Here is a 20,526-nt window from a genome sequence, read left to right on the forward strand (position 1 = left end):
ATTCTGTGGCATCTTTCTGCAAGGTCGGCCAGTAGAATCCAGCTCGGATTACTTTTCTGGCTAGTGACCTTGCCCCGAGATGATTTCCGCAGATCCCGCTATGCACTTCCTCCAATACCTCGGCGGTTCTTGAGGTCGGTACGCATTTTAACAATGGTGTCGATATCCCTCTTCGGTAAAGGACATTTTTCACCAAAGTGTAATGCTGTGCTTCCCTTTGGATTCTTTTGGCTTCCTTTTCCTCTTTAGGGAGGATATCGAATTTCAGATATTCGACTAAGGGATTCATCCATCCGAGGTTCAAACCGACTACTTCAAGTACCTCTTGCTTATCTTTTGTTACTGAGGGTTCCTGGAGGGTTTCTTGGATCAGGCTTCTATTGTTCCCTCCCGGTTTGGTGCTTGCTAACTTGGATAGGGCATCTGCTCTGCTGTTCAGATCCCAAGTTATGTGTTTTACCTCGGTTTCTACAAAGCGCCCCAGGTGCTCCAAAGTTTTTTCCATGTACCTCTTCATGTTTGGGTCCTTTGCCTGATACTCTCCACTTATTTGGGAGGTCACTACTTGCGAGTCGCTGTATATCATTACCTTTGTAGCACCGACTTCTTCTGCTAATTTTAGCCCAGCAATCAAGGCTTCATATTCTGCCTGATTATTTGAGGCTGGGAATTCAAATTTTAGAGAAACCTCAATCTGGGTTCCTCTTTCATCTACCAATATTATGCCTGCGCCGCTTCCTGTTTTGTTGGAGGATCCGTCTACATAGAGTTCCCATGTAGTCGGCTTTTCCTCTTGGTCCCCTGCGTATTCTGCTACGAAGTCGGCGAGACATTGAGCTTTAATTGCTGTCCGAGTTTCATATTTTAGATCGAATTCGGAGAGCTCTATTGCCCATTGAACCATTCTCCCTGCAACATCCGTCTTTTGGATGATTTGCTTCATGGGTTGGTTTGTGCGGACTCTTATTGTGTGAGCCTGAAAGTAAGGTCGTAGCCTTCGTGAGGCTATCACTAAGGAGTAGGCAAACTTTTCAAGTTTCTGGTACCTTAGTTCAGGGCCTTGTAGGACCTTACTGATAAAATAGACCGGGTGCTGTCCGACCTCGTCTTCTTTTATCAGGGCTGACGAGACAGCCCTGTTTGCTACGGATAAGTACAAAACGAGGTCTTTCCCCGGTACTGGTCGGGTTAAGATAGGAGGTTGACTTAGAAACTTTTTGAACTCTTGGAACGCCTCCTCGCATTCCGGAGTCCATTCGAATTGGCATCCCTTTCTTAATAAGGAGAATAATGGAAGGGATTTTAGTGCCGATCCTGCCAAGAATCTGGAGAGGGCTGCAAGTCGGCCATTGAGCTGTTGGACTTCTCTCAAACAGGTCGGGTTTTTCATTTCTAGGATGGCTCTACATTTGTCGGGATTGGCCTCAATCCCTCTTTGTGTTAGCATAAATCCTAGAAATTTTCCTGCCTCCACCGCGAAGGCGCATTTTGCCGGATTTAGTCTCATCCCATGCAGCCTTATGGTGTCAAAGACTTGTGAGAGGTCGGATAAGAGGTCGGCCTCTCTCTTGGTTTTTACTAGCATGTCGTCGACGTATACTTCCATCAGGGTCCCCAAGTGGGAGGAAAACACTTTATTCATCAACCTTTGATATGTGGCTCCTGCATTCTTTAATCCGAATGGCATGACCACGTAGCAATAGTTGGCTCGGGGTGTGATGAATGACGTTTTCTCCTGGTCGGGCTCATACATCGGAATTTGATTATATCCCGAGTAGGCGTCCATAAATGATAAGTATTGGTACCCCGAGCTGGAGTCCACTAGGGTATCAATACTTGGTAGGGGATAAGGGTCCTTAGGACATGCCTTATTTAGGTCGGTATAGTCGACGCACATTCTCCATTTACCATTCTGTTTTCTGACTAGCACTACATTGGCTAGCCATGTTGGGTACTTGACCTCTCTAATAAAGCCGGCTTCCAGGAGCGCCTGTACTTGCTCTTCTACTATTAGGGCTCGTTCTGGGCCGAGCTTGCGTCTTCTTTGTTGTACAGGTCGGGATCCTGGATAAACCGAGAGCTTGTGGGACATGAGCTCGGGGTCAATCCCAGGCATGTCGGAGGCCTTCCAGGCGAAGAGATCGGAATTATCTCTTAGGAGCTTAGTCAACCCTTGTTTTAGAGTTTCACCTAGGTTGGCTCCTATGTGAGTGTTTTTCCCTTCCTCTTCACCAACCTGTATCTCCTCGGTTTTTCCTCCCGGTTGTGGTCGCAGCTCTTCTCTGGTCCTTGCACCGCCGAGCTCTATGGTATTAACTTCTCTGCCCTTTCCTCTTAGGTTTAGCTTTCATTGTAGCACTTCCTTGCTAGCTTTTGATCTCCCCTTACCGTTGCTATTCCCGCTGAGGTCGGGAATTTCATGCAGAGGTGAGGGGTAGATACCACTGCTCCGAGCCGATTTAGGGTAGTCCTGCCGATTAAGGCATTATATGCTGACCCCACATCGATGACTATGAAGTCTATACTCAGAGTTTTTGATTTTTCCCCTTTTCCAAAAGTAGTGTGAAGGGGTAAAAATCCTAGTGGTTTTATTGGCGTGTCCCCTAATCCGTATAGGGTGTCGGGGTAGGCTCTCAATTTCTTCTCATCTAACCCTAGCTTGTCGAAAGCAGGCTTGAAGAGAATGTCCGCCGAGCTTCCTTGGTCTACTAGGGTTCTGTGGAGATGGGCATTTGCTAGGATCATAGTTATTACCACTGGATCATCGTGTCCAAAGATTATTCCTTGCCCATCTTCTTTTGTGAATGAAATGGTAGGAAGGTCGGGTGACTCTTCCCCGACCTGGTAGACTCTTTTAAGATGTCTTTTGCGAGAGGATTTGGTGAGTCCCCCTCCCGCAAATCCTCCTGAGATCATGTGGATATGTCTCTCTGGGGTTTGCGGTGGTGGGTCTCTTCTGTCTATATCATCTCGCTTTCTCTTTCCGTGACCGTCCGACCTTTCTATGAGATATCTATCAAGCCGACCTTCTCTAGCCAGCTTTTCTATCACATTCTTGAGGTCGTAACAGTCGTTGGTGGAGTGACCATATATTTTATGGTACTCACAGTAGTCGCTGCGGCTCCCCCCTTTTTTATTTTTAATGGGTCTAGGGGGTGGCAGTCTTTCAGTGTTGCAAATCTCTCTGTACACATCCACTATAGAAACTTTCAGTGGAGTATAAGAGTGATATTTCCTTGGCCTTTCGAGACTGAGCTCTTCTCTTTTCTTGGTTTCCCTTTCCCTCTCTTTTGTCGAGGGAGGGGGCCCAGGTCGTCCGCTCAGGTCTCTTAATTTGGCGTTTTCCTCCATGTTGATGTACTTTTCAGCTCTCTCTTGTACATCACTTAGAGAAACGGGGTGCCTTTTAGATATGGACTGTGAGAAGGGACCTTCTCTGAGCCCATTGACTAGCCCCATTATGACTGCCTCTGTGGGCAGGTCTTGGATCTCCAAACATGCTTTGTTGAATCTTTCCATATAGGCTCGTAAAGATTCTCCGACCTCCTGTTTTACTCCCAGGAGGCTCGGTGCATGTTTCACCTTGTCTTTTTGAATTGAGAACCTCATCAAAAACTTCCTTGAGAGGTCTTCAAAGCTGGTGATCGATCGTGGAGGAAGGCTGTCGAACCACTTCATTGCTGCTTTCGATAAAGTGGTCGGGAAAGCTTTGCATCGTGTGGCGTCGGAAGCATCAGCTAGGTACATCCGACTTTTAAAGTTGCTTAGGTGGTGCTTTGGATCCGTGGTTCCATCGTAGAGGTCCATATCAGGGCTTTTGAAGTTTCTCGGAACTTTTGCCCTCATTATGTCCTCGCTGAAAGGATCTTCTTCACCTAAGAGTGACTCTTCTTGGTCGTCGCGGGAGTTGTGACTCTTGAGGGAAGATTCCAGCTTTGCGAGTTTCCTTTCTAACTCTTTTCGCCGTTCCATCTCCTCCTTTAGGTACTTCTCTGTTTCCTTTTGTCTCTTCCGCTCTTGTTCTAACTACTCCAGGCGGCTGTGGACTAACCCCATTAGTTCAGTTACGTGGGATGGTCCGCCTTTTGCTGATTCTCGCTCGTCTGAGGGGTTAGCCTTCGGGTTTTTTACCCCGGAGGTGCCTTCTCTCGGCTGATCGTTGACCTCTTGATGGAGGGTTAAGTCCGCATTGTTATTACCTGCGTCCAGATTCTCTTCTTCGGAATCTGTTTCCGCATGGACTTCTTCGCGGGATCTATCCGCCATCAATGGATGATCTCTCGGGTCCCCGGCAACGGCGCCAATGTTACGATGGGTAACCGGAGATGGATTGAATGGATGGCGCTAGTTAGCCCAATCGCCTAAGGATGGTAGTCTCCGAGCTGGTTTGCACGCTGGAGCCCCCTTCCGACGTGTGTGCGTGAGTGAATGGGGGGTGGTACCTGCAAAGACACTCCGATGCCTAAGTTAGCAAGGGTGTGAGCAGGTCTGAAGAGTATTGGACTTAGAGATACCTGAGGCGTGTCAGTGTACTTATAGTGGTGAGCCCATAACCACCGTTGGAGTAGTGCCGTATCTTTAGGATATTAACCGTCCCATTATCTTAGGGAGGTTAAGATATGGCTTTATGAAGTGGTTAGAGAGATTTTAGGGGCGGTTACTCATTTAAATGAGTGCATATCTGCCAGCTAATCTCATGTCCGACTTCTTTAAGGCAAGTCGTAGTGAACACCGACTTCTTGTGTGAAGGCACCTTAGAAAGGCTTAATCTATTGGATTGGGCCTTTTAGTTGGACTTGGGCCCTTAACATTGAGCCAGGGTATGAACAATAAGTATTAATGAATTGGTAATTAAATATTACAATCAAACGATTCATTATTCAAGAAGTAACAACATTATATGATTGATTCTTTATAAACTAGAACCAATTTATATATGGAAAGAAAGGGGATACACATTAATGGAATTAAAGAAGGAAGAATTTCCTCTTCAATGCCAACTATTACAACCATTAATGTGCAAATGACTAGCTTGATTATATTAGAAATGATTCCAACGTTGAAGGAAGCAATCAACCTCTATATATGAAGCTATCCAACAAGAAAGAATGCAACTATTCGAGCTTAATGCAGAATAGTCACAATCTTTGTTATCTTGTCATTTGAGTGCTTCCATATATTTTTTTTCCGGATTTAAATTTAATTACTTTGAGAGATACAAAAAATAAAGAGAGTAATGCATATAAAAGTCATTTAATTTTTTGTTTGAGTATTTTAATTTCGAAAGTGTGGTGATCATTAAAATATACTTGGTTTTCTTTAATTAAGTTGGGTTAGTATCTAGATGATTATTAAACTTGAGATAGCTTGGATAGTTTACAAAAATATGAGTCTCTTAAAATTATTGTTTATAATTCTCATTAATTATATTAAAAATTCTATCATTATCACATTACATTTCGTGATTGAGCTAAGATACATTTGCACTTTTTTTTTATTCTTTGTTTTACACTATAAGACAAGACAAATTACAAATAATCTCTTGAATTTGGTGTATTGCACAAATTATTTTATTAAACATTAAAAGGGTTTTTTTTATTTAACCTTCTTCTTAACTTATTTGGGAATTTTCACAGAAAATGACCCCATTTCGCTTTTTTCAATGGAAATCTGACCACTATTATTATTCAAGAGAACAAAAAATTATTTGTCTTATTTGTACTATAGACTCCTGATATAAGTATTTTTTATTGGTCATTAATAAAAGAGTAAAATATCATTTTTGTCTTTAATGTTTGGGTTAAGTCTCAAAATTATTTTTAATATTTTAAAATTGACTCAATGTTGTCCTGTCGTTAGAAATCTGTTAATGGAACTGACAGGCAGGACAAAATTGAGACGATTTTGAAACGTTAGGGACTTAAATAAAACGAACACGTTGGAGACAAAAATGATACATAGAAATAAATTTTAATTTTATCCTTCAATAATATTAATTTTTTACGGTACATAGTTATTCAATTATTTTTCAATTACATCTAAATAAATTACACTTAATCACATTAATTTTATTCTAAATAAATTTATTTTTTCATAATTTTACTTTTAAAAATTTTTACTCATTATAAAATATTTGTAGAATGACTAGTACATACACTTGTGGAGAAAAAAATGATACATATACAATAAAGTAATGTAATTCTAGTTATTTTATAAATATTTTTTAAAAAATTTTAAGAGTAAAATTATAAAAAAATAAATTTATTTAAAATCAAAGTAATGTGATTAAGTGTAATTTACTTAAATGTGATTAAAAAAAATTGAATAACTATGTACCGTAAAAGATTGATATTAGTGAAAGATAAAATTAATTTTTTTATATATCATTTTTGTATCCAACATTTTCGTCCTATTTAAGTCTCTAACGTTTCAAAATCGTCTCAATTTTGTCCTGCTGTTAATTCTGTTAACAGATTCCTAACGGCAGAATAACATTGAGTCAATTTTAAAACGTTAGAGACTTAAATAGGACGATTTAAATATTAGGGACAACTTTAAAATTTACCTCAAACATTAAGGATAAAAATAATATTTTACTTTTAATGAAAAAATATGACCAAAAATTGATTTGTCTGTCAAAATTAAATTTTAGACATTTGTTTTGGTGTATTTTAGAGGAAGAAGAATAAAAATGTTTGATATTAAAAATGTGAGCGACTAATTTAAATAATTAATAAAAAATTGTTATATTCAAATGATTTTTTATTATCTCTGGCATTTTAGATGGAAGATACATTTCTGTCATTATAAATTTTAACATAGCATAATTAAGTTTGTGTATTATTTACACTTTATTAACTCGAAATTGTTTTTAATATTTCAATTTTTATTTAATTTAATTAGTTATCTTCACTCATGTGAATACCTAAACCACAAGATCACAAGTATATATCTATTATCATCCACTCATACTCTACTTTTTTTAAATAACTCTCTCTTTTACTCTTTATATTTATAGACAATTTAATTAATATATAGTTCTGTATTCTAGTACATATTTTATTTTTGTCTTTTTGAATGACAGATGCAGAGAATATTTTATGGGGTTCACTTTTAGAATACCACGTCCACCGCCTCAATCAATATTAATACTACTAATATTAATGGCTTTACATTAATAATAAAAATTCAGTTTCAGAAAGCTACTTTTACTACTATAATAAACTCAACTTTAACCGTAAGATTTAATTAAGACGTTAGCTGTAAAACTTGTCAATAATGACATAATGATTATGTTACAAACTACTTTCAATATTAGTCTATGATTTATGATTTATTTGTGTGATGAAAATTCAATATTCAATTTTTAATATTGTTTTGATTAGTAATATAATAATAAGGTACTATTATATAACTACTGACTCAGAATGGAATAATACTAAGAAGCATATTATACTGTGCTTAAACTAATATCGGAAATTGTTGGTAAAAAAAAAAATAATAATAAAAAATAGATAAAATTTGGCTTATTTAATATTTATTAATTATTACGACAATTAATAAATGCTAAATAAGATAAATTCTGATTTTTTTTGTCTTTCTAATATTACCGAAATAATATATAGACAATTGATTCATACACTTTCAAAAAAATTATTAGAGAATAAATTTGACAGATCTATTATATACATTTTTAAAACAAAATCATTGCATTTCTAATTAATTTGATACACAGTTAATGTTCGCATAGCTCGTAATATGCATTAAATATTTAATTATTTATATGTACTATATAATTATATGGTACATCTAAATGATAGGAATTATTTAGTGTTTAATTTAAAAATAATATTTCATATTCAAATAAAATATGAAAAAAAATATTTCATGCATTAAATAAATGCACAATTTTAAATTTATCATATAATTATTACACAATAGAAATTAGAGAAATAATAATATTATTCTTATTTTCTATAATATCATTTTTTCATATATTTTTTTATTATATATTTGTATAAATTTATAAAAAAAATAATAATATTATCAAAATAGAAGTGGTATTATCATTTTTTTTTAAAATAATGTACCCTTTTGTTTTCGAAAAATACACTGGTAATTATCATATCGTGTCAAATGGAGCTTGATATAAAACAACTATATTATATGTACATAAAAAATTAACTATTAAACTAGTCTTTCATGTAAAGTATATATTAAAATATAAAATATAAAATACACATTAAAAATAAGTTAAATACTACTAGCGACTCAACAGGTACGAGTATCTACTTAGCCACTTTTCTATTATTTTTATAAAAATAATTTTATTTGTTTTTCTAATATATTATTCACTCCTCATTTTGTTAATTAAGTTTTTTTTATCATTTAGTTATTATCCTAATTTTATTTATATAATTTTTTTAAATAATATCACTAAAAGATTAAAGACATTTAAAATATTAAATTATAAAAGTACACAATAAACATATATCTATCTTATTGAAAAATAATAGTTCAAAAATTAATGGATATAATTTTTTATCAAAAAAAAGCAAATATAAAATAAAATACATATTAATTATTTACAAAAGATAAATTATACTTAAATCTCATAGAGGAATAACCCATTAAATACTATATGTTATATATAAATATATGATAGTTTGTTTGGTGGCTAATTTTTTATGTAAATAGAAACTTTTTTTTATGTAAAATCAGCAAGTCTTGAAAAAAAAAAAACTCTGCATATAATAAACTAATTACCATACCGTTTCATCATGAATGTGAAACACATTTCAAGATGATACTGAATGAGTTAGATTAGAAATTATTAATTCCATTACAATATTTAGTAATAATAAGATAACAGCCAAAGCATAGTTTATTTACACCACTTGGATGAAAAAGTAACAGCATTATTGTATTTATTATGGTTTCCAAGATATTCCACTTATAACCTCCCCAATTCCCATCTCCATTTCTAATACAGCACAAAAGTCCATAGCAAAAGTGGTAATATAAAAAAGGGATACACATAATTCAATCACAAGAATGAAAAAGATTTCTTTATTCATTGTTTTTTTTGCTTCATGGAAATGCTTTTTGCCTTTTTGAGCATAAAATTTTGGTATTAATAAAATAAACACACCCATATATTTTTTTTTAAAGCTTCAAACAACAAATATCTTTGCTTGTGTGTGAAGTTGAAAGTTGAAAGTTGAGAGTTGAAAGCACTTTATTGCTACACAAAAAAGAGTGGACTCATATCTCATCTTTGACAATTGACACAGTCATAGGTTTATAGTCTTTCCTACTTAAAAGGGTCTTTTGTTCACACATTCTTGTTTCTTTCTTTGATCTTTGATCTTATTTTCCATCATCATCATCATCATCATCTTTGTGTTGTAGCCATCATCAAATTGCAACAACAGCATCAAACACATCACATAAAACAAGATTTAACAATGGCCAAATCCAACACTACTACCAAAAACACAACCTTAACACCAAAACCAACATGGGTTTTGCCTTACAGAACAAAAAATCTGAATGAAGTCTACACTCTAGGAAGAAAATTGGGTCAAGGTCAATTTGGAACCACATACCTTTGCACACACAAAGCAACAGGATGCAAATATGCCTGCAAATCAATCCCAAAGAAGAAGCTTTTCTGCAAAGAGGATTATGATGATGTTTGGAGGGAGGTTCAGATAATGCACCATTTATCCGAGCACCCTAATGTGGTGAGGATCCATGGAACCTATGAGGACATCTCAAATGTTCATTTGGTTATGGAGGTTTGTGAGGGTGGTGAGTTGTTTGATAGGATTGTGAAGAAGGGTCAATACAGTGAGAGAGAGGCTGCAAAGGTTATTAAGACCATTGTTGAGGTTGTTGAGTCTTGTCACTCTCTTGGGGTCATGCATAGAGACCTCAAGCCTGAGAATTTCTTGTTTGATAGTGTTGAAGAAGATGCTAAGCTTAAAGCCACTGATTTTGGTTTGTCTGTGTTCTACAAACCAGGTTTGTTTCCTTTGCTTCTAGCTTCTGGTTCAGTTACTTATAGATCCCTCCTTGATACTACTTAATGAGGAAACAATAGTATTTAAGCAAGTGTTTAAGAATGTTTTGTTGCGCGATTAGGGTGACCCGTTTATTCGATTGTTTTTGACATTTTTAAGAACTAGAAAATGCAGACAATGCTTTTGTGATTTGATGTATTGGTCTGATTTCATTTAAAATGTTGTTTCATGACTCTGGCCTTATTCTTAAATCTCATGGCCTTAACTATCTTCTTTGAATTTGTGTGATCAGACTTTAAATCTTATTGATTTTGGTTAAATATCATGGCCATATGGTGAAAATATTGAAACTATGGATCTTCAATTATTGGAATCTGACCAATTTGAGAAAGATATATATATCTGAATATTTCAACTCTGGAAAATGGCTATGTATGTATCCTCAAGTGCTTTTGAACTTAAGATCCTTGCCTTGAAGACAATTAAATAGTTAAATTTCTCAATCTCTTTAAGGCATAGTTTACTGTTTAAAAATGATATTTGATTGTCTGTGCTTTTCAGGTGAATCTTTTACTGATGTTGTTGGAAGCCCTTACTATGTTGCGCCGGAAGTCCTGCGCAAACATTATGGACCAGAGTTAGACGTGTGGAGTGCCGGCGTTATCTTGTACATCTTACTAAGTGGAGTGCCACCATTCTGGGCAGGTATTACTCCCTCTGTTCCAAAATATATGTATTAATTTCGAAACTGTATCTAGATATAGAATTATGAAAGTACCAAAATTTAAAAAGTACTAATGCAAATTATTTTATCAACAGAAACGGAGCAAGGGATCTTCAGGCAGATTTTAATGGGAAAACTTGATTTCCACTCTGAGCCATGGCCTAGCATTTCCGGCAGCGCCAAGGATCTAATCCGGAAAATGCTAGACCGAAATCCAAAAACAAGGCTCACAGCTCACCAAGTACTTTGTAAGTCTATCATTAAATCTTGAAGAGCACGCAACTTGATTTGCACGAAACAGCTCATAGCTCATCTTTTTCTGTGTCAGGTCACCCGTGGATCGTTGATGACAATATTGCGCCGGATAAACCTCTTGATTCTGCTGTCTTATCGCGCCTGAAGCAGTTCTCCGCAATGAATAAGCTTAAGAAGATGGCGCTGCGCGTAAGGCTTTCTTATAACATCTTGTTAAGGCTAAGAACGCTGTAATCTGTTCCTGTTAGAATGAGAAAGTAATTAATTATATTTGCTAAGATAAACTTTCCATTGAATTGAAAGAAATTAATGAATGTAACTAAGATCACTTTCTTCAAAGCCTTGGCCTGAATTTCAAGCAACAATTATTATATCTATAATCTATAATTTGTAAGACACCAAAAGTTTTGAGAGCTTCACTTTTTCAGCTTAAATCTTACATTTGGAACTCTATCAGAACCTCATTGTTTTCACCAGGAGCTTGAAACTGATCCTAATTCTACAATTTCAAAAGTTTTGCTTACTCGTTCCAGGTTATTGCTGAGAGGCTCTCTGAGGAAGAAATTGGTGGTCTGAAAGAGTTGTTTAAGATGCTTGATGCAGACAACAGCGGAACCATAACATTTGAAGAGCTAAAAGTTGGTTTAAAGAAAGTAGGATCTGAACTTATGGAATCCGAAATCAAGGATCTTATGGATGCAGTAAGATCAATGTTAACATTTGTTTAGTGAATCCAATATTCCAAGTTAAGGATTAGACATAATCTTATGATGTTGTATGAAACAGGCTGATATTGATAACAGTGGTACAATTGATTATGGTGAATTCATTGCTGCTACTGTTCACTTGAATAAGCTTGAGAGAGAGGAGAACCTGTCGTCAGCATTCTCTTATTTTGACAAAGATGGAAGTGGCTACATAACCATTGATGAGATTCAACAAGCTTGTAAGGAGTTTGGTTTGGATGATGTCCATATTGATGAAATGGTCAAGGAAATTGATCAAGACAATGTAAGCATTGTTTTATCCTGCAATTATAAATTGAGATCAGATTCATTACTAGGGATTAATAGAAGACTTGTGATGCAGGATGGACAAATTGATTATGGTGAATTTGCTGCCATGATGAGAAAGGGCAATGCAGGCGGGGCGATCGGAAGGCGAACTATGAGAAGAACACTCAATTTCAGAGATGCTCTGGGAATCCCAAGGGATGGATCTGATCAATCTGCTGATGATTACCTTTAGTAATTGTTTGGTGAAAATTCTGAACAATGAAAAACTTTGGTGACATGAACCAAATTTTGTATTTATGAGAATAAACCCATTATTATAAAGGTGTTTTTCTTTAGATGTACACAAGGCTAAACACATGCTAATTCTATTAAAAGGATATAATTACAAATAATATAAAGTAAAAACAATGATAAATTGGAAGACTAAATTAAATCAGCTATCATATTTTCCACAAGACATGACTAACTATTTGAATTAAGAGTTTTGGAATTTCGAAAGTGAGAAAGTGGAAGGTTAATCACTTTAGAACTATTCCGTGGAACGCACATACAATGAAAGTTATCATTGATCCAAGGATTTGATTAATCCTTCACTTTTTTTGTTGTACAAATCTCCTTATTTTAGAGAAGCCAAATATTTGCATTGAGCAATTCCTGTCTATATTGTTGAAGAATATCTGCAGAAATTAGTCATCAACCTCAGTGTGTTCCTCTATGGACCAATGAATCTGTCAAGTATTGCTGGGTAACTAATCGAAAATTTAGGACTGTAATGTCTGATATTGTAGTTGCATCAGTAGGCACTGACCTAAAATAAGTGGTATTTAGAAGGCTAAAATGTAAATGTAAAGGCACAAGCAGCTGCAACAAATGAACCTTATTTAAAACTAAATAGAGTCAGCTAAATGGATAAACAAAATATACACTTAGCTTTTATAAGATCCAAGATTCCAATAAATCTTTTTAGCATAAGTTCTGGCTCCTGAATTCATACATACCCAAAAATAAATCTTTCCTATAAATCAATATATATAAATTATGGAATCACAAAGAGGAGCTGGTTATGGCCACTTCATGTGACAATGATGAGCTGTGTCTGCACATCAATATGAACTTATAAATCATTCAGGGTAACATCTCACATGTAGCAACCATAGCATTTGCAAGAAACTAAATCAGGAGTGACGAATGCGTATATTTGCCAGTTGCGAATATTAGCCAACATGGAACTGCTTATTTCATTAGCATAGTTGCTGCCTTCACATCTTGCTGGCAAGCGGAAGATATTTGGTATGACGCCCCTGCGCAAAAATTTTGCCAGTCGTTTTCTTCCTGAACTCGACACTAACAACAGCTACTGCCTTTCCTACACGTAGGGTCTTGGCCTCGATCTCAATCTCCTCCTAACATAACAAAAGGCCACAAATAAAAAAGAAATCAACAACATCCAATATCATAAACCAAGAAGAGGATTCCTGCATTCCACTCATCGAAAACAAAGTTTCATCCATACTGAACATTAAATCAATTCATGCCAAAATTAGAAAGGAGCATAGTTCACAAAATCATAAGCAATTGCAATAGTTTAAAGAGGGTGTCAACAAATAAAATCATAGATTTTATCTTTAAGTGTCTCCCAATTTTTGTTTCTTGACCAGATATCAGACTGAATAGAGCCTGTAGCAGTGACCAAATTCATGGTAGCAAGACGAACAAAGTGCGAAAGATATCATATCATACTGCAATCTATCCGCACTCAGATGAATAACAATAAATTCAAACCTTTTTCTTTTAAAAATGATAGGTACTCTAGTTTGAGCTAGGCCAATATCATATTGGGAATAAAGCTCTCCCTATATATATATATATATATACTCCTTTTTTTCATAGGACTCAAATATCACTTGAACCAACAATACGGTTGATCAATTCATGAAAGCCAAAGGGACCATTCCAACAGCTTCTTGAGGCATCAAACCGAACAAAGCAAACCATTACCAAACACGTCACAGCCGCAAAACAATTTATACAAAGAGCAAATCAAGCAACTTGAATTTGTCAAAAGATTCCACATATTTTCACAATTGATAGCGGCCAATTTCATTTTGTTTCCCCCTAAAAGAACACAAAAGAAAAGAAAAGGTAAAGATAAATAGAAATGAATGATGATAGATAGATAGATACAAACATGAGCATATGCAGCATCTAAGTATGTAACATTGATCTCCACAGAAACCCCAGTCCTGCCAGACATATGCCCTAGGGTGGGAATCGCAGCTGAACCCACTACATCCACCATGGTGGCGGTGGCGCCGCCGTGCAACGAGTTGCCGGAATTCTAAGAAACAACAGAGCGATTAGCGAAATTGCGAGAGTAAACAGAATAGAATCGAAATTGTTGAGGGTTGAGAGATAAGAGCGAAGGAACGAACGAGTAAACGAGGAGGGATTTTCATGGAGCAGAGGACTCGGCCTGGTTCAACGAGATCGATGCGAAGTGCATTGATGACTAAGGGTTCCAAGAATCTTGGAGGGAGTTCATCAACAAGCGATGACGTGTCACCTCCTGGTTTCTCCAAGTACTTCTTCACCGATTCCAAGTTCATTTTCCTTCTTTCTTTCTTTCTTCTCTGCGATGCGATTTATCGAATACACTCACTGTTTTCCTTGTTCCTCTTGTCCCTCAACCTCCCCCGTTATGATTTTCCGTCTGTCTTTGCATTTCAGTCAACCAAGTCATGCGATCATATTATTACTAACTTTCTTTTCATACAATTAAACTAGTGTATATAATACATAAAATTATATAAAAAAATTTATTTAAAAATTAAATAATATATATAGTAGTTATTATTATAAATATTTTATAAAGTTATAATTAAAATTAAACTCTCAAAATTTTTAATATTGAAATATTAAAAATAATTAGTATTTATCTTAATCAATTTGAGTTTGTTAAGTGATCATCTCACTCGTTCGCTTAAACAACTATTAGAAGTTAGAATCTCGTCTTGTGTATATAGCAATCCATTGGCTAGCGATAAACCCTTAATAAATGGAGTATCAATACGTGGTTAGACTTGCCAGGAGTTTCCGAATACGCAGGTATCCAACCCGTCCATACCCGGATGGAGAGGGTAATAACTTGATTCGAGTCGGGGTAGATTTTGCTCAGGACAGGACATGATCGGGTGTAGGGTGTTTCCGCCCCAAATATATACATATAAACACTTTTTAGGAATTAAGATTTGTCTCAAATCACAGATTCAGTGATTCATAGCTTCAGTCTATACTCTATAGCCATGCAAGATAAACTCAATCATCCTCACCCAGAATCTTCTTCTTCTCAACTTCTTCACAAAAAACTACATAGCTCCCGTCATTGTTGTTGCTGAATCAATTGCCGCCTACCCCTTCACAACTCCCATATTCCTTCACAGCCAGGGACAAACCCACGTTAAATATAAAGAGGGCATTTGTCCCCACAAAATTTTTTTAAAAAAATTAATACTTATATACATATATACTACTTATTATATTATATGTCTCAAAATAAAATATAAATAATTCTTTTGTATTTTATGTTAAAAAATATTTTGTTAAACTTAACACATAATAATAATTATATTGTTAAATTTGATTTAGTATGAAAAATAAGTAAATAAACTCAAAAAATAGTAATAATTAATTTTATTATATTAGTTAATTAATTAATAATTAAATTAAAACTTAGATTTCTAATTAAAATACCTTGTACGGGATAATACATAAAATTATATTAAAAATTTTATTAAAAAATTAAATAATATATATAATAATTATTATAAATATTTATAAAGTTATAATTAAAATCAAACTCTTAAAATTTTTAATATTAAAATATTAAAAATAATTAGTATTTATCTTAATCAATTTGAGTTTGTTAAGTGATCATCTCACTCGCCTGCTTAAACAACTATTAGGAGTTAGAATCTCGTCTTGTGTATATAGCTGTCTATTGGCTAGCGATAAACCCTTAATAAAAGGAGTATCAATACATGGTTAGACTTGGCAGGAGTTTTCGAATAAGCAGGTACCCGACCCATTTATACCTGGATGAAAAGGGTAATAACTTGACTCGAGTCGGGACAGATTTTGCTTAAGACAGGTATCGTCGGGTTTAGGGTGTACCCACCCCGAATATATACATATAAACACTTTTTAGTAATTAGGATTTGCCTCATATCACACATGATTCATAGCTTCAGTATATATTCTATAGCCATGCAAGATAAACTCAATCATCCTCACCTAAAATCTTCTTCTTCTCGACTTCTTCAAAAAAAACCGCATAGCTCCTGTCATGTTGTTGCTGAGTCCATCGCCGCTTACCTATTCAAAACTCCCATCTTCCTTCACAGCCAGAGACGAACCCACGTTTAATATAAAGGGGGCATTTGCCCCCCACAAATTTTTTTTGAAAAAAATTAATACTTATATACATATATACCACTTATTATATTATATTTGTCTCAAAATAAAATATAAATAGTTCTTTTGTATTTTATGTTAAAAAATATTTTGTTAAACTTAACACATAATAATAATTATATTGTTAAATTTGATTTAGTATGAAAAATAAATAAATACACTCAGAAATTAGTGATAACTAATTATATTATATTAGTTAATTAATTAATAATTAAGTTAAAACTTAATTTTCTAATTAAATACAACTTAAATTATTAGTGATTTTTTAAAAATTGTTTAAGATAAAAAAAATATTATCTATATATTAATATACTGTAATTATTTTGGTTAAAAAATTTATTTATACTATAAAAATTATAATAAGTAGATTTGACAATTAAATAAAATAATTGTTTAAAAATATATATAAAAAATAATATTTAATCATGTTAAAAATAAAAAAATTCTTATAAATATTTTTTTGTTATTTTAAATATTATACTATGTGTATGAAATTATATTTTTATTATTTTAAATATTATAATAATGATTATGTGTATATTTCTAGTTCTTATCAATATGTATTAGATAGTTTTAATTTTAAATTTTGAATATATCTAAACCAATTTAGATTGATCAAGTGATCAACTTAGTCGTCCACTTAAATAAGTATTGAGGGTTCGAACTCTGTCTCGTATGTATAGCAACTCGTTGCCGGCCAATTGTAGATTCTTAAATAGAATTCAAATTCAAGACGGATTAGTCCTTAACTTGTTGAATATCGTGGGAAGCAAAAAAATATCTATATCTAAATTTTATTATATTTTTGTCCCCATTACTAAATTTTTCTGGGTCCGTCACTGTTCACAGCTTATGTCATCATCGCTGCTCATCCCGTTATCATCGTTGTTGAGCCCGTCGCCACCGTTCTTATGCCGAGTTTCTTTTTTCTATGTAAATTTTCCTCTCTCTCTTTCTCTCTCTCATTGTGAGTCTGTTATGTTCTTCTATTCAAACATTGATATTTAAATTATAAAAAAATTAATTTTCATATTTTATAAAATATCATACTGGCGGTAATTGTAAATATGACGCTACTTAAAATAAAATAAAGTAACATAGATAAAACAAATAAAAAAATAAAAAATTACTTAATCTTGTATAAAATTTACCTATAAAATTCTGTACCAAAAAATGAATTTAATTTTAGTATATTAATAATATAAAATATTTTATATAATCATTCAATTCAATTAGATTTATCTATTTAAGTTATTATTGAAAATAAATTTAAGATACTAACATACAATTACTTTAAATTAAGCAACAATTATCAATACTATATAAAGGACACACAATTTTACTAAGAATAATTGCCATAAGGAATAATTTTCCAATTTTCTATACTAATATTAGAAAGTTTATATAATACTATATAATAATATTATCATTATTAATACTATATGATATCAAAATAAAAAATCACAGTGCTAATATAATATTATTAATATTATATAAATCATCTTTATATTTATTTTTCTGTGCGTATATAATATTTAATTAACACATTAAGACATATATAATATTTTCTTAATACATATATAATATAAAGTGATTTACAAATTATTATTAATTCGTATATAATGTATAATTAAATTTAATGAATTCAATTAGAATAAACAATAAATTATTTATTTTATTTCAGACTTTATAAATGAATAAATTAATTAACTAATATAACAAATTAAAATTAATGTAGTAAAACTAATTAAGTAATATATATTATAATAAATTATATTAATATTTAAATATCTAATCAAATCAATTACCTGATATAATTAAGTCATGATAATAAATTGTATTGAATGAGTTAAAATAATTAAATTGGAAAACACTCTCCAGAGCATGCCACGTCAGCTCCATCATTAAGTGCAGACATCTGATTTTTATATAATAGAATAAGTTTAATCACCCGTACCATGCACGTGATAAGATTGAAATTATAATTTTAAGTTGTTATGTTAAATTTTATTTTAATTATAATAATTTAATTAATAAAAAAATAACTTGTATGCGTTATTTTTCTTTTCTTAATATAGTGTTAATTGTATTAACTATAAAATAGTTATTTAATCTACTTTTTTCAATAAATCAGGTATATATACTCAATATGACCATAAATAATCTAGTAGTACTTAAATCTACCAACAAAGTTTTATATATTGGTATACTGTGAAGTAAAAAAATATTAAAATCAACTCAAAATGAAGAACAAATTGATAGAGAATCCTAATGCAGAAAGTTTTGTAATAAACAATAAATAATTTAAACCTACTGAATAACAATTCAATGCTATCCTTTGATACCTGCAAAATATATACATGAAATAACATTGTATCAATGTTTGTATATAAAATTATATGATTAACGTAATTATAAAATTGTTTGTCAAGAGAATAAAATTATACGAATTTTTATGATAATTTTAATATTCTCAAACTATTAATGTACAATAAGAATTCATCTATTAGTTCCTAGAATTTCTAAATTATTTTAAGTGATAGTAATAAATTTTAATAAATAAATAGATTTAGTAAGACATTTTGTTATTACCTTTTTATTATAGGCTCTCAAAAACTTCTCTATATACCACATTCATCGTGCAGTAATTTTCAAGTGTATTAACCCGTGCCATGCACGTGATAAGATTAAAATTATAATTTTAAATTATTTTGTTAAGATTAATTTAAATTATAATAATTTAATTAATAAAAATATAACATGTTATGTATTATTTGTTTTTTATTAAGCTAGTGTTAAATATATTAACTCTAAATAGTTATTAATTAGTTTTAGTAATCTACTTTCTTCAATAAATCAAACATATATACTCAATGTGACCATAAATAACTTAATAATACTTAGACCCACTAACAAATTTTTATATATTGTTTTACTGTCAAATAAGAACATATCAAAATTAGCTCAAAATAAATAATAAATTATTAGAAAATTCTAATGCACAAAATTCTCTAATAAACAATGAATAATTTAAATCTACTAAAAAATAACTCAACACTTTTCTTTGATGCCTGCAAAATATATACCTAAAATAATATTATATCAATGTTAGTATACAGTTTTACAATCATCGACCGTATTTACTATACATGACTCCTTCTTAAAAGTTATTCTATACACGTGTGCAGTCGGAAGATAAATTACTGGAGTTTATTTTATTTTTTTAAATTATTATAATTATGCATTATTCATTAAATGCTAATTGTAATATTGTAATATAATTATAATAAAGATATTTTTCTAAAATAAATTTAGAAGAGAGAATAGTACTTTCATTTTGGAGGGAAAATGAATTCATGAGGAATTGACAACTCACTTTTATTAGTTGATAATGTATTAAATATTGATTTTATATAATTATAATAAAAATATTTCTCTAAATTAGTATAATCATACATTATTCATTAAATGTTAATTGTAATATAATTATAATAAATATATTTTTTTAAAATAAATTTAGAAAAGAAAATAGTGATTTTATTTTAGAGAAAAAATAAATTTATGAGGAATTAACACCTCACTTTTATTAGTTGGAGAAAAAATCCAGTTTTAGTATATTTTGTCATTATTATACATTTTTCTCTAATCATATATTCACTGTTTTCTTTTCTTTGTTTTGCATTTTGAACCTGGGTTTAACTTCTCGTAATTCTCACTTCTCAGTCATTCTATTAGATGTAGTTAATAACTATTGAAATTTTTTGATTAATATAGGAGAAAAATATATTATTATATGATAGAACTAATATGAGTATATTTTATTATTAAATAAAAAAAGTTAATATAAAATAAAATTATACATAAAAAACAAAGAAAATAAAATTAAAATAGCAAAAGTGATAAAAAGATTATTTTTATAATTTTGTTTTGTCATTTTTATGTATAGAAGATTAGAAAATAGTAAATTTTTAACTAAATTAATTTATATTTGTTGTATTCAATTTAAATAAGTAATAAATTATCTTATTTTAATTTA

General features: G+C 32.0%; 2 protein-coding genes across 2 annotated transcripts; one reads left to right on the plus strand and one right to left on the minus strand.

Annotated features, from left to right (window-relative positions):
• The first annotated feature begins 9,310 nt into the window (after positions 1 to 9,310).
• LOC130944366 (calcium-dependent protein kinase SK5) lies at positions 9,311 to 12,357 on the plus strand. The gene is made up of 7 exons (XM_057872656.1): positions 9,311 to 10,026; positions 10,587 to 10,730; positions 10,845 to 10,997; positions 11,078 to 11,193; positions 11,538 to 11,705; positions 11,791 to 12,015; positions 12,094 to 12,357. The coding sequence occupies exons 1-7, from the start codon at positions 9,468 to 9,470 to the stop codon at positions 12,250 to 12,252; spliced, it is 1,524 nt and encodes a 507-aa protein (XP_057728639.1). The 5' UTR covers positions 9,311 to 9,467; the 3' UTR covers positions 12,253 to 12,357.
• Positions 12,358 to 12,926: 569 nt separating this feature from the next.
• LOC130944367 (uncharacterized) lies at positions 12,927 to 14,769 on the minus strand. Its single transcript, XM_057872657.1, has 3 exons — positions 14,453 to 14,769; positions 14,209 to 14,358; positions 12,927 to 13,423 (listed from the first exon to the last, which is right to left on the minus strand). Exons 1-3 carry the CDS (start codon positions 14,624 to 14,626, stop codon positions 13,280 to 13,282), a joined length of 468 nt encoding a protein of 155 aa, XP_057728640.1. The 5' UTR covers positions 14,627 to 14,769; the 3' UTR covers positions 12,927 to 13,279.
• Between the last annotated feature and the right edge of the window lie 5,757 nt (positions 14,770 to 20,526).

Source organism: Arachis stenosperma, chromosome 8 (genome assembly GCF_014773155.1).
Source record: "Arachis stenosperma cultivar V10309 chromosome 8, arast.V10309.gnm1.PFL2, whole genome shotgun sequence".
Taxonomy (NCBI): Eukaryota; Viridiplantae; Streptophyta; class Magnoliopsida; order Fabales; family Fabaceae; genus Arachis; species Arachis stenosperma.